The sequence below is a fragment of the Psammomys obesus genome, unplaced genomic scaffold, assembly GCF_907164565.1.
Source record: "Psammomys obesus unplaced genomic scaffold, mPsaObe1.curated_primary_1811, whole genome shotgun sequence".
In the NCBI taxonomy this organism is placed as follows: Eukaryota; Metazoa; Chordata; class Mammalia; order Rodentia; family Muridae; genus Psammomys; species Psammomys obesus.
In genome coordinates this window covers 10,276,101-10,289,381 of record NW_026590062.1, presented here as the reverse complement: position 1 = coordinate 10,289,381, position 13,281 = coordinate 10,276,101, and the positions used below count along the sequence as shown (strand labels likewise).

At 46.1% G+C, this 13,281-nt stretch overlaps 1 protein-coding gene across 2 annotated transcripts in view; it reads left to right on the top strand.

The window, feature by feature from the left end:
- The first annotated feature begins 85 nt into the window (after positions 1-85).
- The window catches only part of Acad10 (acyl-CoA dehydrogenase family member 10), a 41,142-nt gene continuing 27,946 nt past the window's right edge, over positions 86-13,281 (top strand). Inside the window, exons 1-3 of one of the 2 annotated variants that reach the window (XM_055605690.1) lie at positions 86-263; positions 4,397-4,596; positions 9,495-9,643. In XM_055605690.1, coding sequence (XP_055461665.1) covers positions 4,410-4,596; positions 9,495-9,643 — 336 coding nt within the window. In that variant the 5' untranslated portion in view covers positions 86-263; positions 4,397-4,409. The remainder of the gene's footprint in view (positions 264-4,396; positions 4,597-9,494; positions 9,644-13,281) is intronic. The other variant, XM_055605689.1, reaches the window with a different exon arrangement.

The window sequence follows — 13,281 nt, the reverse complement described above, 5'->3', positions numbered from 1 at the left end:
TCCCGGCCGCCGTCGCTGACCCGCGGGGTTGCGCACGCGCACGCGCCGGTAGGAAGGGGGCGAGGCCTCGGGCGCGCATGCGCCTTCGACAGCCACTGCTGACCCTTAGCTGACCGTCTCCAGGAGAGTGCTCGGTCTACAGAGAATCAGTCTCCGTTTGCGTTCGAACCTCCGCTTCTTGTGTCCCGCCCACTCAACGGCAGGGTTTGCCCAGGCTCTAAGATTTCCTGGGCTTTCGACCTCAGGGCTGAAACTCTATGCAGGTATGGCGGTGGGCTGGTCAGCATCTCAGTGTCCACACAGATGTCCGCTGAGAGCTGGGCATTACGCGGCTGCATGGGGTACTTTTGCAGACATAAAACAAACCCTGACAAGACGACCTAGCTAGTCCTTGCATAACACCACACGGTTGTGTGAAATGAAACGCTGTGTGGAGACAGAGATAAGCTGGGAAGCCTAAAAGTCATGGTTAAATTTGGTTTTGTTGTTTGGTTTCTTGTTGTTCTTTTTATTTGTTGTTGTTGTTTTCAAGACAGAGTTTCTCATTGTATCCCTTGCTGTCTTGGAACTCACTCTGTAGACACAGGTTGTGAGCACTACCGCCTGGCCATTGTTTACTTGTTTTGAGACGGGATGGCTCTAACTCTATATATTGCAAAGGATGTCCTTGAGCTTCTGTTCCTCCAGCCTCTTCCACCTCCACAGTGTTAGGGTTTCAGGCCTCTGTTGAAGGGTGTGTGGCAGGATAGAACTAATGTTCATGCAGGTGCCATCGACAGCACTGAGAAATGTACTTCAGTGGTAGAATGCTTGGGGTACAGGCTCTGGGTTCAACCTCCAGTACACACACACACATGCACGCACAGAAAGGCCAGCTAAAATCAGTGCATTATGGAAAAAAAAAAAACAAAAACATGACAGGATACCATTTTGTATATAACGTGTGAGATGTGTGAGGGAGGACATGTGTACAAATTGTACCTGTAACAAGAACACACAATACGTAGAAGTGCTTATGCTAGGCCCCATGGAATCTCTCCCACCCGTGTAGTTCCAGAGTTTTCCAACTCCTGGCCTGCTCACATTTCAGGTCCTGATAAGCCTTTCAGGGCATTTTGTATGTGTGTCTGTGAACCATAGACGTCAGGAGTACTCTCTCCTGGTGGGGACAGGAGAAAATGTGCACAGATATTGCCAAATGCCCTTCAGGGGCCCATGTCACCCCTGTGGAGAATCACTGGCTTATGTGAAAGTGCACAAGCCTTCCACACTGAGTCCATCATCTGACCATGTGTCAATAGTAGACATTTGGTTTGGGTGCTTGAGGATTGACTTAGGGCCTTCAGCATGCTGGGAGGCACACCCCAAATTCAAGTGTAAGGCAACCATAAATGGTGTGCCGCGTTCTCACTTGATAGCTGCATATTCTTACCTTAGGTGGTGGTGACTGCCCTTTGGCAATAGATACTGTAAGTGCCCCCATTTCACAGAGGGAGAGCCTGAGGCTCAGGGGGGAGCAATGTACCCAGGATTCCCCTCTCGATATGTAGCAGAGCCAGGATGTGAAACCAGACAGTCACCCCAGACCATTTATATCTGTTCTAACCCATCTCTGTAATATAAAACCATGCACTGTGTGGATACTTATAAAATTATAATCGAGGCAGGAAATCTACGTTATTCTAACCTCAGTCTGATTGACAAGGAGAAAATAAATAGTCTTTGTGAACTAGCGGATGCCAGTTCCAGGGAACTAACATTGGTAACCAGTAACAGACAAGCTGTCGCAGCTCTTTGTGGCTGTCAGACACTTAAATGTGTCCCTAGCTCTTCCCTCCCTGCATCCTTCCATCCCTCTCCCTTTTCTTGCTGTGTAGCCTGGGCTAACCTGGCATTCAAGGCTGCCCTGCCCCTGCCCCTGCCCCTGCCCCTGCCCCTGCCCCTGCCCCTGCCCCTGCCCCTGCCCCTGCCCCTGCCTCTGCCTCTGCCTCTGCCTCTGCCTCTGCCTCTGCCTCAGCCTCTGCCTCTGCCTCTCTTTGTGGTAGGATTACAGTCATGCATCACCACTCTGTGCTCCATGATCTATTCAGTTTTTTCATTCTTCATTTAGCCTGAGGAATTGCTCTAAGTCTAGAAACAGTACCAAGCCCTGGGGTGGGGATGTCTAAAAGATGACTAAGACAGTTCTTGCCTTGTGGAGCTGAACTGTAGGAGCAGAAGAACAGTAAGGTGTGAGGGTTACATACTCCGCTAAAGATAGGGAGAAGGAACATCAGGTGGGGACAGGAGCCTACCACAAGACTGCCATAGTCAGCTTGGGAAAGGAAATAGAATCTATGGAGTCCTAGGAAGGCAAGGCTGAAGGGTAAAAGTGAGTGGAAATTCATTGGGCAGATGAAGTAGGGGAAAGGGCACTGAGCTGGTCTGCCTACTCATCAGGTGCCAAGGCCTGGAGAGATGAGAATGTTTGCCTAGTTCGGACAAAGGCCAGAGTCCAATTCCTCAGCTCTACACAACCCAGAAGGGGTGACAGAAGCCTGTAATGTCTGCCTTCATATTGATTTCTGTGTCCTTCGTAGACTTTGGCCTTGGCATAGGAAGAAGGAAAACTGGAAGACGGCTCATCAGCCTTGAAGTTTGAGGTTTGGGGGGGGGGGGGCTTTTTAAAAAAACTAACAAATCCAGCCAACTTTTGATGAATAAATACATCATGCCCTTTTCAGTATTAACCACTTTAGAATCCTGTGTTAGCTGGGTACAGTGGTTCACATGCGCCTGCCATGCCAGATGCCTAGGGATGCTGAGGCAGGATTGCTTGGGCCCAGGCATTGGAAACCAGCTTGGGCAGCAGAGCAAGACCCATCTCAAAAAGAAAAGAGAAAAAAGGAAAAAGAGTCCTTCTTTAGGCCTTGGTTTTATTTATTTGAGGGTTTTTTGTTGTTGTTGTTTCTATATGGGCTTTGTTTGTGTGTTTGAGTACAGTCTCATTATGTAGCCCTGGCTGTCCTGGAACTCACAGAGATCCGCTGCCTCTGTCTCCCAAGTGCTGGGATTATAGGTGTGTTCCAGCAAGCGCAGATAAATGACGAATTTTTCATGTTTGATTAAGACAGCCTCCAAAGTTAGGAAAGCAGGCCTCTTAGTGTTCTGGTGAAGGGGCCAGCCCAGAGATAGTTTGCCTCTAAGGGCTCTGAACCCAGTCAGTGGGTTGATCTGCTGATAAGTTCATAATGTGATACCATTGTTGGCATTTGGTGAATTCTGGGAGGTTCTGTCCAGCTGAAGGAAGCAAGACACTGGTGTATGTCCTGGTGTCTTGCCCTGGGCATTTCCTGTGTTCCCTCTCTCAGCTTCCTGCTTGGCCATGAAGACATATCTCTTTTCCTGTCGCCATGATGTTCTGACCAAGTGCATGGAATCACATAGCCGTAGATTAAACTCTCTGAAACCGTGTGCCTGAACAAATCCTTCCCTTGTCCTGCTCTGTCTGGAAGTAGGTCAGAACAATGGGGAAAAATGTTACTAATACACAGGTTCTCTAAGTTGCCCAGGCTAGCCTGGAACTCAGCTCTCCTGCCTCAGCACCTCGTGTAGTTGGGCTATCACACACTGTTTCCGGTGAAGGTTTTAAATAGGGTTAATCCAGGCTGGTGGACTTTAATCGGGAGGCAGAGGCAGGCAGATCTCTGAGTTCAAGGCCAGCCTGGCCTACAGAATGAGTTCTAGGACAGCCACAACTACATGGAGAAACCATGTGTCAAAAAAAAAAAAATAAGAAAGAAAGAAAGAAAGTGAGAGAGAAAGAAAGAAACGAGGTTAAGATGTGATCACAGGGGGCTGGAGAGGTGGCTCATCAATTAAGAGCACTGACTGCTCTTCCAGAGGATCCAGGTTCAATTCCCAGCACCCACATGGCAGCTCACAATTGTCTGTAACTACTGTTCCAGGGGATCTGATACCCTTGTTCAGACATACATGCAGGCAAAACACCAATCTACATAAAATAAAGATAAATAAATTTTAGAAAACATAATAAAAAACGATGCGCTCACATCTGCAGCTTTGAAGGACTACTCTGGCTGATGAGGGAGGACGGTAAAGAAGGCTTGAGAAGAGGTAGGGGGCTGTCGGGACTGTCATGGTCCCTGGAGAGATTTGTACAGTGAGAGAAGAAGCTAGAAGGTGGAGGTTCTCAGGAGAAAGCACAGACAGAGCTGAGGCTGCCGCGATGGGACTGAAGAGAGTCAGGGCAGCCTCTTTTCTGTGGCTCCAGCAGTTGGGTGAGGCATCTGTGGGTGGGGCTTGAGCATTTGTTGGGCTGAGAGGTGTGAGTAGCAGGAATAAAGCCTGCATGGAAGCTGTGGATCAAGCTGCTCTGTACCTTCTTCCCAAACAGCCTCGGCCTCACCATGTACATACGGAGGCTTTTCCAGCCTTCCTCTCTTCACTGGGCATGGAGGGCCGCTGCCCTGAAACACACCCTGGGCAGGCAGCAGGGAGCCTTCCGATGGACACACTCTGGTGGCCACAGCTACAGAGCAGTCATCTTTGACATGGGTGGAGTCCTCCTGCCTTCTCCAGGGACAGTGGCTACCCGTGAGTTTATCACTCTTTTTCATTTTTGAGGGCTGGGTGGGAGTGGAAAAATTGAGGGTGGTATGGTGTTATAAAAAAAAAAAAAAGAAAGAAAGAAAGAAAAAGAAAACCCCATTATCTGATTTTTACCAATGAAGTTTCAGAAACGAGATGCTGGTTCAGACGGCTAGCTCAGAGAGGCAGAGAAATCACCCAGCTGACCTTCCCACTCAGCTCACATCCTGAAGGAAAAAAGCCGAAAACCAAAAGCTCAAAGCCCAAAAAGCCAAAAGGTCAAAAGCCAAAAACCAAAAGTTTAAGGCCAAAAGCTTGCTGGTTCAGCTGACCGCCCAGGAGAAAAAAGCCAAAAGCTCTTTCTTCTTCTCCACTCCATTTTAAATACCCTTCCTCTCTGTCCCTCCTTTCTGTTTAATCCTTGTCAGCTAGTTACTTACTCTTGACCCAGCGTTAACTTTATTAAAGCCCGTGTACAGAAAGCTCTTGGATTAAAGTTGTGTGCTCGGGTTGAACCACATCATAATCACCTATTTATAATACCCAGAAAGCTCTTGGATTAAAGGTACGTATTAGGGTTGAACCACACCAAACAAAAGACAGGTTTTTACAGGTCACAGCCTTGGGTTTCACAGTGAGATTAAATATCCTGCAACAGGACATTTAATCCTGGTAGGGGAGACAAATAGGATCAAATTCTAAGCTCCACTTAATGGCATTGTTTGAGGCAAGTTATTCAACTTCTCTTGGTTGCTTGTCATTAAAGTAGGGTTAAAAATAGACTCACCTTCCTTGGGATTTGGGGGAGAGTTAAATGGAATGGTTACAAGAAATACTGAGATCTGTTGGTAGAGTCCCTCCCTAGCATGCACGAAACCCTGGGTTCAATCCCTAGCACCCCATTAACCAGGCTGGCATTTGGGAGGTTGACTCAAGAGGATCAGGTATTCAGGGTCATCCTCAGCTAAACAGCAGGTTCATGTAGCGTGGGCTACATGAAACCTTATCTGACTATTAATAAGTAAACACAAGGAGCTTTGTCTTCCTCCTGGCTGTATTGATGTGAGCTACTGTGTTCTGCCTGCCTGCCTGTGAACTGAAGCCTCCAAAACTGTGAGCCCAAGTAAATCTTTCCCCCTTTAAAATGAGTAAACATGTTGTACAAATAAACTCTGTAAGACTCCCCCTCCAAAGAATAAATAAGTACATACAGAGAAAAAGTACAAACGTGAAAATCTCGCCCATCACAGCTACAAAAAACTAAAGCTATGGCAGTGTATTCTAGCACTCCCTGCGGCCAGGGTGCAAGCATTTATGTGCTCTGGAGTTTCTTCATATATAGTATGACTTCACTGTGGGCTCATAGCTTACAGTATCTAGCATTGTCTAGCATTTTCTAGGCTTGTCTAGCATTTCCAAGAAAGAGCCAGGTGATAAGGACCTTAGTCACTAAGGGCCATAAGGTCTCTGATGGAAGCACCTGAATGCTGCCACCTTAGTCAGAGTAGCCAGGGGCAGCGGTGAGTGAAGGCATGGCTGTGCAGTCTCCTAGGCGCCTCTGTGATTTCCGTGTGTCACAAGAAACCATATGTGTTGTGTTAGTTCTCAACTTCTTGAGAAGGTAAAGCCATTCTGACTCACAGGTCATATAAAAAGCGATAATGGCTAGCTTTGGCACAGGCTGGCGCTGAAGCCCTAGGAGTGCAGTCCTTGGGCTGGGGTATAGCTCAGTGGTAGAGGGCTTGCCTAATACCCACAGTGCCCTGGGTCCATTCTCAGCACTGCAAGAAGACAGTGGGGAAGAGGAGAGGAGACTGGGAGGACCCAAACCCACATTCCTTGTCTGAGTGCAAGGAAAGAAGTTTCTTTGTTGCGTTCTTGTCCTGTCCCCTTCCCACTGCTGTGGTAAACACCATGACCAAAGGCAACTTGGAAAGAGTTTTCTTTATTCATCTTCCATGCCCCCCCGAGGCAGAGTCTATCATGAAGGGGAGTCAGGGCAGGAACTCAAGGCAGGAACCTGGAGGCAGGAGCTGAAGCAGAAGCCATGGAGGACTGCTGCTTGCTGGCTGGCTCCCCGTGGCTTTCCCAGCCTTCTCTCTTACATAATCCAGGACCACGAGTCCTGGGGTGGGCCCCCAGGAGTGGCCAGGTCCTCCCCTATCAGTCCCTAGCTGAGGCATGCCCCCACAGGCTTGCCTGTGGAGTGATGTGATGGAGACATGCTCTCAAGTGAGGATCTTGCTTCCCAGATGACCCCACCTTGTGTCAGTTTGACCAACAACTATCCAGTACAAGTCCGTATCCCTACTTTATCATTTCTAAGCCTTAGAGATTAACTAACTCATTTAAACCAAACTGAGCTGGAGAGATGGCTCAGGGGTTAAAGGCACTGACTGCTCTTTCTGAGGACCTGGATTCAAATTCCAGCACCCGCATGGCAGCTCACAACTGTCTGTAACTCCAAAATCTGACACGCTCACATAAACATACATGCAGACAAAACACTAGTGCACATAAAATAAAGACAAATAAAATTTAAAAATATATAAGCTGAGCTGAGTGAAGAAAGAAGCAAAACTCAGTTAGGGATGTAGCTAGGGCGCAGCCCACCTAGTACTGGCCTGTGTCTGCCTCCATGCCGGACACCCTGTCAGACACCCTGTGTTGTTCTAATACTTCTAGTTCTCGTTGCCTCCTTTATATGTGTCTATAGGTCACTTAGGTTTCTTCTTCCATGAGTCCTGTGTTTCTTGCTGAACTGCAGTAAGAGCCTCTTTTCAGTTATACAGAGCATCTTTGATGTTTTGGGAGATTTATTCATTATTTTTATTTATGTGCATTTGTGTGTGCCTGCCTGATTTATGTTCTGCAGGTGCCTGTGGAAGCTGAAGTTGGGTCTATTCAAGAGCAGTAAACACACTCAACTACTGAGCCATCTCTCCAACCCCCCCATCATCTTTTGATTTTATTTATGTTTTTGAGTTTTTTTGAAAAAGGATTTATACCAAAATTTGCATTTTTAAGTACCATTAGAAACATCTGTTTTTTTCTTTATAGTTTTAGACTTTGGAGTCTTAGTTGAGAAATTCTTTTCGAGCCAGATGGGGTGATTCACATCTGTAAATCTAATACTTGGGAGTCTGAGGCAGGAGGATCACTGAGAGTTCAAAGCCAGCCTGAGCTACATAGTAAGTTCCAGGTCAGCCTGGGCTGCAGCCCCAGGTGTGCCGACCTCATTTGTGGACTACTGAGCTACAAGAATATGCATGTGTGGCTAGGGAGGGGGCTCAGTAGGAAGGGGCTTGTCCCAGAAGCACAAGGAGCCATGCTGTGTCTGCAGAATCTGTGTAAAAAATGCTGAATATGGTGGCCTGTGCTTGTAACCAGCCAGTTTAGCCTGATGAGTAAGCTCCAGGCAGTGAGAGCACCTGTCTTAAAGGAGATGGATGGCATTTTTGAAGAGGACAGCCTGTGTACGTGCGTGCACACAAGAAAAGAATGTAAGTCCAAAGGACACATGCCGCTGAACCCTCCATTCCCTGTAAGTCCCAGCATTCTGTGATTACCTTTGTGAAGTTTGCTTTCCCTGGGAACATTCATACCTATGAAAGTATCCATTAATGCCTGGGGGCACGGTAGAAAATGTGCTCATCAGAACATCCTATACAGACTGCTCTGTTTTTGTTTTTGTTTTTGTTTTTTCACTACCTGGTAGATGATTCTGCCCACTTTTCTTTTTTATGGTGGTAGAATCTAGGCAGGTCTTGTATGTGCTAAGTTCCCCCCTCCCCACACACACATACTCCCTCGCCTCCCCCTGCTGTCATTCCCTACACTTTCCCATCAGTAGTTCCTGGCATAGGTTTACCCCGAAGGTTAGCATGCTTTGCCTTTGAGGACCATGTCAGTTTTGTGAGCTGTACCATCTCTGACACAGATAGGTTTCTGAGGTAGTTGCCTGTGTCACTGTTGTGAGAATCGGTGTGGCTGAGACTGAACAGATAGGAGGCTAGGGTGTGCCTCTCATAGGATGCTTGCCTTCTGTGCAGTCTCAGTGCTGAAGAAAAAAAAACCCAAGGACCCAGAGAGACTGATGGAGTTCCTGAGCCATAATCATAACTGACATAATAAGCCCTTTATCCATACACAATCACCTTTCAAAATCTTTCCTTTGCAAGTAATTCTATACACACAGCCTTATACATAACCTTCACTTGCTTTTAAAAATATCTGTATCTGAAAGAAATTCCTGGAAGCGAAATTATGACATCGAGCATACATTGAAAATTTTTGACAGAAACTGCCAAATTTGCTTTCCACAGAGGCTGTGCTTAGTTACCTCCAAGAACAGTACATGAGGGTGCCAGTTTCCTTCTGTGCTTGCCAACTCTAGGACCAGAGAGCGAAAAGGCTGTGCCCTCCAGAGTGCTCAGGGGTTAAGGAAGGCTTGCTTTTAAGGCCTTGCTGTTCTCTGCGTGTGTACGCTGCCTTGACAGCTGTTTTTCTGAAGAGCATGATGGCTTCTCTCTTTATGCCTTTCCATAGTCTCAAGTCACGGTTCCACTTTTTCAGGAAAAGTGCTTCAGAACAGAAGAGAGTGGCTGGAGAGATGGCTGGCAATTCAGCGCCCCTTCTGCCCCTGCAGAGGACCTGAGTTTGGTCCCTACCCCATGGTTCACAACAACCTGTAACTCCAGCTCCAGATGATCTACTGTCCCCTCTGCCCTCTGAAGACCCTCAGTACCCTTGCTCCCTGTCTGAGTTAGTCTTTTCTCTGGATGTCAGAGTGAGAGTAAAGACTTCCCCAGAGCACGCAGCCACCACAGTGGACCTGGGGCTATCACTCCCAACTCCCAGCCATTTTTTGTTGTTTTTTATTCTGTGTGTGTTATGTCCTACAGAATGGGAGGTGCAGAATCATGTCCCTTCTGGAACTATATTAAAGGCTTTGATCAGAGATGGCGACAGTGGGCCCTGGATGAGGTTTATGAGAGGAGAGATGACAACAGAGGGCTTCTTGGAAGAATTCGGGAGACTGTACTCTGAAATCGTGAGTGATAAATATTTCTTTCCTTGTGTCTTTCTCTTCTCTTTTCTCAGGGGAGGGGTGTGGGACAGGTATGTAGCGCACAGCAGCTTTGAACTCACACTTTAGCCCCAAAGGACTTTGAACTGCTGATCCTCCCACATCCACCTCCCAGGTACTTGGGTTACAGCTGTGAGCCCCCATCTCTAGCATCTTCATTTTTTTCTTTTTTCTTCAAATATGCTGGCGTTCAGCCACAAATTGATTTAAGTGAACTAAAATGAAAACCTGATAACCAGTCTTTATGTTTTTAAGTTCTTCCTTCCTAGGCATTGAGTTTGCATATGAATAAATTACTCTTTACTATAAGCTACAGCAGATACTGAAACATGAGCTATCAGCCTAATGGCTTTTAGTCAAAGCTTATTAAATCAACAAACATTGACCATTTTCTCTGCACTGTGCACTACTCTAAAGTTTTTCATGTACAGCAGCTTCTGCAACCTTCAAAGCCCCATTGAAATAAAAAATGAAATAATAGTAATAAGTTCAACAGATGGACCAAATGATGGTAGATACTGGTCAAAGTGTATTTATGCTGCTGAATTAATATACTTTAAAATTTTTACAGTGGTGCTAGCAAGATGGCTCAGCCAGTTAAGGTGCATACCACCGAGCCTGATGACCTGAGTTTATTTGCTAGAATCTAAATGATGGGAGGAGCCCTCTTCAAAGTTGTCCTCTGACCTTCACGATTGTAAGATGCCACCTCTACACCCACAGTTAAATAAATTTGTTTTGATTTGGTTTGGTTTGGTTTGGTTTTGGTTTTTCGAGATAGAGTTTCTCTGTGTAGCCTTGGCTGTTCAAGAGCTCACTCTGTAGACCAGGCTGGCCTCAAACTCAGAGATCTGCCTGCCTCTGCCTCCCAAGTTCTGGGATTTAAGGAGTGTGTCACCACCGCCCAGCTAATAAATGTGATTTTTAAAATACTAAAACCAAAAGCAAACCTTGAATTGGTGGTAGCAAGTCAGAGGTCAAAGGGTGACACAGAGGGGAGGTCCTGCAGGTGAGATGCTGTGTTGCTTGAGCCTGCAGGTACAAGAAGCATATGATGGGTTTTGAGGAAGAAAAAAAATGGAGGCTACTCCTGGGCCTGATTTCTCTTAGGGTAATAAGTTCTCATTTGATGGTGATATGGTCACACAACTTTGTCACTATTAAAAACCGTTTTCTGGATGTAGTGGTCTTTTCCTAACACTCAGGAGGCCACGGGAGGAAGATTAAGAAAAGTAAAACAAAACAGCTGATCATTGTAAAAGGAGCTTTTGTTCTCCTGTTCAGTTGTCATCTCCGAGGTTTACTGCCTCTGTCTCCTAACCCAGGCCTAGTCCTGGAAGCTTCTAGCCTCTACAGTCTAATTGAGGCCTAGAAAGTTTTTAGCATCTGAGACTTACTGCTTAATAAACTCACCTTTTCTTGTTCTTACTGAGCCCTGGGCTGGCTGATCCAACTCAGATGTTCTGGCTCAAACTCCTCTCCCAGCTGACTTATTCAATCTGGCTTTTCTCTTGGCCTCTGTTGGGCCTCAAACTAACTCAAGCAATCTTTTCTAATCATCAGACTCCTTCTCATTCTCTGGTTCATTCGGTCTTCACCTGAGTTCGCTCTCTGCAACCTGACTCTCTAATACTGTCCCAGTAAAACTGCTCTCTCTCTGTCTCTCTCTCTGTATTGCCCCTTAAGTAGTTTCCTTTGCTATCGCTCCTCAGGACAGTTGGGCATATCCTATTCTGTCAAATCTTTCTCTGATTCATCACTGTTTCTGCCATTTAAATTGACATCACTTTCAAACATGGGTGCTTCCTTCTATAAACTAACTTTACTTTCATTTTTGGGATCAAAGGCATGTATTATAATGCCTGGACCTACGCTCTTTGCCTGAAACTTCCTCTATACCAGGCTACCTTTGAACTCAGATCTGCTTCCCTCTGTCTTCTGGATTAAAAGCATGTTTGCATTCCAGATCACACAGGCCTAGAAGGTCCTTGGATGTGATCTCTTGTCAGAGGAGCCATGTTCTGAATTAAAATTCCTCTACAGAGCGTGGTGGTGTACACCTTTAGTCTTGGCACCAGGGAGGCAGGGGGAGGGGGATCTCTGTGTGTGCCAGGCCAGAAGAGGGCATCCAATCTCAGTATAGATGGTTGTAAGCCACCATGTGGTTACTGGAATTGAACTGAGGACCTTTGAAAGAAGAGCAGATGGTGCACGCAACCACTGAGCCTACATTTTCAGAATTTCGAACCTGTAGTTGGCAAAATCCACACAAATTAGAATTTTTGTTTTGTTTTATTTTGAGACAGGGTTTCTCTGTGTAGCCTTAGCTGTCCTGGCCTCATTTTGTAGACCAGGCTGGCCTCCAACTCACAGAGATCCTCCTGCCTCTGCCTCCCTGAGTTCTGGGATTATAGGTGTGCACCACCGTGCCCTGCTTATAGATTGGAATTTAAAAAGAAACAAAAATAGGGCTTGAGAGATGTCTCAAGAGTGCTTGTGGCTCTTGCAGAAGACCTGGGTTCAATTCCCAGCACTCATTGTCACAGCCATGTGTAACTCCACTTCTGGGACTCCAACACCCTCTTCGGGGTCTGAGGGTTCCAGGCAAGCACATGGTGCATATATATACATGCAGGCAAAAGACCCACGCAGAAAATAGAATACTTAAATAATATTTTTTAAAAAAACCTAAAATTGTTCAGAAACTAAAGTTCAAAAGGCTTATGCAAGGTACAACACAAAAGCATTCATTACTAGAGATTATTAATAATAAATGACACCTGATAAAATACTTTAAATGTGTAGACTGGCCTCAAACTCACAGAGGTTCACCTGCCTCTGCCTCCTGTGCTGGGATTACAGGCGAACACCACACACCCAATTCATTGTCTCCTCTTTTGATGGTCAGACTTTCTTGATTGTCAAGCCAAGAGCAGAATGAAGAGCTCTTGTGATCACAGTGGGGGTACATCTCTGACTATTAGCCATTCTGACTGTAATTCCAAGTTAAGGGGTTTGTTTTTCTGTTCTCTCTGCTGCCCACATAAAAAAAAATAACAATAAAAAAGACTATTTAAAACTTATTACATCTACACCTAATTTGGGCAGATATGTGAACAAAAACCTACTTACCGGAGACTGCTGGCAGGCAGCATTTAAAGCTGTACTCTGACCATCTCCCTCACATCCATCAACTTGTACTTACCACATCAAACTGTTTCCGGTCCATTTGGCTAGCATCAAATCTGAGACCCCTGTTTTTCACCCAGGGTTGGAATTAAAGCTCCTGAATGACTTTTTAAACACTGTCCACATAGCCAAGGGCAGTGGCACACACCTGTTGTCCCAGTCACTAGGGAAGCTGAGGTAGGAGAATCACTTCACTTCAGGCACTTGTCTGCTCGGTATACTGAGAACTCCTCTCAAAATACAAATGCAAATTCTGACGTCATGAACAACAAGCCCATAGGGCTGCTGGGCTCTTACATCCAGGCAGTGAAAGATCCCCAGAGGGTATCTTCCGTCAGAGAGACCCCCTCCCAAGGATCAACGAGGCCATTCGGATGCAAACAGCAAGAGGCTTTTATTTTGATTTACGAGTA